This window comes from Falco punctatus (genome assembly GCF_963210335.1).
Source record: "Falco punctatus genome assembly, chromosome: 6".
NCBI lineage: Eukaryota > Metazoa > Chordata > Aves > Falconiformes > Falconidae > Falco > Falco punctatus.
In genome coordinates this window covers 9,860,622-9,864,893 of record NC_137585.1, presented here as the reverse complement: position 1 = coordinate 9,864,893, position 4,272 = coordinate 9,860,622, and the positions used below count along the sequence as shown (strand labels likewise).

At 40.4% G+C, this 4,272-nt stretch overlaps 1 protein-coding gene across 1 annotated transcript; it reads left to right on the top strand.

Moving 5' to 3' along the window:
* Positions 1-317: 317 nt before the first annotated feature.
* AKAP3 (A-kinase anchoring protein 3) lies at positions 318-3,762 on the top strand (the record flags this gene model as incomplete). The annotated part of the gene is given in 8 exon segments (XM_080391596.1): positions 318-354; positions 692-888; positions 984-1,020; positions 1,023-1,176; positions 1,178-1,214; positions 1,218-1,378; positions 2,213-2,257; positions 2,931-3,762. Coding segments are annotated over 8 exon segments (1,308 nt in total). The 3' UTR covers positions 3,571-3,762.
* Positions 3,763-4,272: the final 510 nt, after the last annotated feature.

Here is a 4,272-nt window from a genome sequence, read left to right as displayed (position 1 = left end):
GAGTCTACGGTTTTAGTCTAATCTGAAATTAGAAGTGTCCTCAGTAATGAGGCTGCAATAGAGCCTATCAGATAGGAGTAACCATCACTTATGGAACAACAGTAGCCCTCAACAGAAAAAACTAAGACAAGCTTTAGTGGCATGATAGCAAAACCACATAACCTTTATTCATATTTGTGTTCACATAGTTTATGCCACTGGTGGAGATAATTGCCACCATTGACAAGATACTGCTGAGATCAGTACACATACTGATTCTTCTGTAGCCACCAAGGCCAACCAGAATTTCACCTGGTACTCACACACAGCTTCTTGACATGGAAAAAGCCTTCGTGCCAAGGGACAAAAGTGTGGGTAATGGATCATTTTGCATTTCCATTTTGTTTTATTCCTGAGACTGATTCAGGAATCTGATCCACTCAAAATCTTGAGTTGGTTTCAAAAACACCCTGAAAGTGTGTGTTCAGCATTGGCGATGCATTGGAAAGCGTAAGGGTGATGGAAATTCAAGACAATCATCTGCTGAGAGGCAGTTTCCAAGAGTGCAGTACATCACCAGGAGGATTCAGTGTCTATAGTGAACAGATTGGTGTGGATGCCACCAGATTTTCATTTGAAGATGAAGACCACTCAAAATCCAAAGAAGCCAAAAGGGAGCAGAGGATGAGGCCACTACCTGATGGCAAATGAGCGTTAGAAGAGGTTTCCTTTTATGCTGACAGACTCTCTAACCTTGTCATTGCAATGGCACAGAAAGAGATTAATGAAAAGTTAGATGGCCCTGAGCCGTGTTTTGCTGTTCTTGGAAAGCCTAGTCATAAATCTGTTGGACTGTGTACAAATAAAGATAAAAATAATCCATCAGCAAATGTTATTCATGTCAATACATAAGAAACTACATATGAAGGGAGTCCATCTTCGAAGAAGACATGTTTTATAAAGAAATAAACCAATCTTACAATAGAAATTAGCTTTTCCAGAAGAGAAGGTTAGGACAACGGGAGAAGGAAAAATGCCATCACAAAAACATTTTGGTCAAGATGAATTTGAAAATAATTTAAACAAAGAGATACTAATTTATGCAAATAATGTAGTTTCAGTCATGTTGGTCTCAGTTATGAAGACCATGAAAGGTCAGGCAAATGACTCAAATATAGGTTGTATTGTGCTGAGAAGTTGTGACTGAAGCACTGACAGACTCCTGTATGAAAAACTGACATGACATAGGAGGCAAGCTCACGTGTAATTCATGTTTTGCTGCCTCAGTGAAGCCAACACTGTTCACCCTAGGCAGTCATAAGGCTGAAGAAATTGTACAAGCAATGCTGAATCATTTTCGTTCTACCCTGACAGTGCTAAAACCTGGAGGAGATATCTAGCACATGCCTCTGTGAAGACAGGTTCAAGAAGAGATGCAAAGGCTCAGAACTGAGGTCTGCAGCAACAAGGACTGAAACATTGCCAAAAGTGCAGATGCAGTGGGTAACCACATTATTAAGCAAGGGTTTAGCCTCTGGCATGAAACCCAAAACCAATGCATCCAATGCTCAAATTCACAACCAGGAAGGGAGCTGAAACAAGATCACCAAAGAACATGTCCTGGAGATCAGAAATTTGGGATGTAGCCAAAATGTTACCAGATTCATGGGTCTGATTGTGATTGCATTATTGCCCATAGATTGTCATCTAATCTAACAGAAGAATGCCAACAAGAAAGTAACAGAAAGTAGCAAAATGCTAGCAAAGAAAGTCCCACTGCCTTTGGGTTGTTATTACAGGGGTCCCATGGTCGCATCTTCCAACCATTTTCAGAAAGATGTCAGGATCCATCAAAAGAAGCCAAGGAACCAGATTCACAGAAGTCAGACACTGAGAGGCAGAAGCCTGAAAATGACACATCCAGTGCTACGTCAATGCTAGTCTGGAAGTTAATAAACAACAATAGAAGAGGGTGGGGTTTTTTTGTTGTCGTTTGTAAAGTAGAACATCAGCCTGGAAATCCAATTGTTGCTGAAACAAACTAAAATACAGGCAAAACCACTAAGGCACATATTGACCTTTCTGAGCAATCCTGTGAAGGGTCCGTATCTGGACTGACTGAAATGCTTTCTGGTCTACTCGATCTGAGCAGAGAAGGCAGCAGCAGTGCACAATTTACTGGCAGTCTGGTGGATACAGTGTGAAAGCTGTGTCTTATGATAGTTAAATACAGCAACCCTGAGTCACTTCTGGCAGACTCCGGGAGCAGGGAGAATACGTAGGCTCTAAGGGCATGGGAATTGCTGACTCCATGGTTGGATCCAGTAAAGGTAATGTATCAGGACACAGGGTGGTAGTGGTGAACTAGAATCCTTCTGAAAACGTGTGTAACAGCTCTGAGCCCTCCTGCAGATGATGACTGCCTCTCAGGCAGCTGTGCCTGCACTCTGCTTCTCAGATGGCAACGAGTTCATAAATAAGCAAGGCAGAAATTAGAACTAGATTGGACTTTGTTATTTGGTTGGTTCCCCCAATCTTGCAGCCTTATGAAGAACAAAAATCTTTTTCTTAAGAAAACTTTTTCTAAACATTTCTCTTTTTAAGCTATTTGCCTGAATATCAATGTGGGCTACTGCTAATCTACTATGTTGTTACAAAATATTAAACAGAAAATAAAGCTGTACAGAAAAATACGTATCTGAAGCTCAGCACAAAGGTGGTGCAAAATTATCTCACATGCTGTGTTTCCCAGAGATTCAGTGGATCTAATTTTAAAGGTAAGAAATACATTCGTGTTCAACATTTGTTATGCAAATTAAGATGTTTACATTCAGGAATGTTCTAATGGCAATGCCATTTAATAAAGAAATATTTATATTTAGAAACATTATGAGTTGGTCACAGACATTTTTACCCATATTACTGAATTGCTATGGATTCTGAGTATCCAGAGTTCAGAATCCCAAATTCTTTTCATTCTGTATTTATTATATTTCTTTCAACTTGGACAATGAAGAGCAGTCTGAGTTGTGTTTGGAGCCTTCTCCCTTTACTAGTGACTTAGAAGACAGCAGATCTTCACCTCTTGGAATCATTCTGTTTGGCAGCCTCTCACAGAATTCACCCATGGAGGATATAAGCCTCCAACAGCAGGATGGAAATAGACGACTAAATGCATCTGCTACGTGGTGCTCACTCATATACACAGACATGCATGTGCACAGTCTCTTCAGTTCCCCTTTAAAACAATTGATCTTATCAATATGTCTGGTGTATCACACCTGTATCTGGTGTATAACACACTTCTGCTGCGCTTCTGCTTTTCTGCAGCTTCAGAAACTGTCAGTGGTAGCAGCGCAGAAGGGATACAAAGTAGGAGAAATTTTACAAGCGGTGCTGAAGTCCAAGAAGGAAAGGCAGTCTGGTGAGGCTGCAGGCAGCTCTGCTCCGTTCGTGAGCAGGGACATTGCCTGTCCTCACCAGGAGCATGATGCTGGGCCAGCAAAGCACAGCATGCAGATACCAGCCAAGCACGCAGCAGAACTCCATCATCTCAGACTCATTTACACACCAGTGATTTGTAGGAGCTGATATTAGTTCTACTACTCCTGCTTGTCAAACATATGAATTAAAAAAGCATGCAAAATAACTGGGGAAATCTGTCTGAAAAAATATTGGTTACAAAAACTACTCTTTGCCTGCCTCCTTGAAGAAAATGTGTGCTCTTGGCTGCATCCACCAGACTTCCCATCCTTCTTGAGTATCTTTCTCCTGGCAGAGTTTGGCCCAAGAGATGGACCAGAGTCATTACCAGGTTTGTTTCTCCTCTGTATACACTGAATGCAATACAGCTTGATTCTCCCTGGGAGAGCATGTTGTGACACAAATTTAGGGACTGGAGGCTAAGACTGATTTTATATAATGTGGAAAATAGAGTAAATAGTGTATTATTGAAATTTTTAGATAATGACAATAAGAAAAAGACAAAAAGTACCACTGAGGGCATTTAATATGACCCAGGAAAAAAATTTTACAGGAGAGACAGAATAACAGAATAGTATAATATTTATGATATAATATAATTTATAGTATCAGGAAAGTCAGAATTTAGAAAAATGCAAGGCAGCTGTAAAAAGAACTGAAATACAAATACACAGTGGAAAGCAGAAGCCAGGAAAACAGCACCAAAAGAGACCAAGGAGTGACAGCGCAGATCAGGTGATACGTGTTTTCAATACATTATACAGAGGCAGAGAGACTATATGGAAATATGTTAAGGCCTGACTTAAAGTG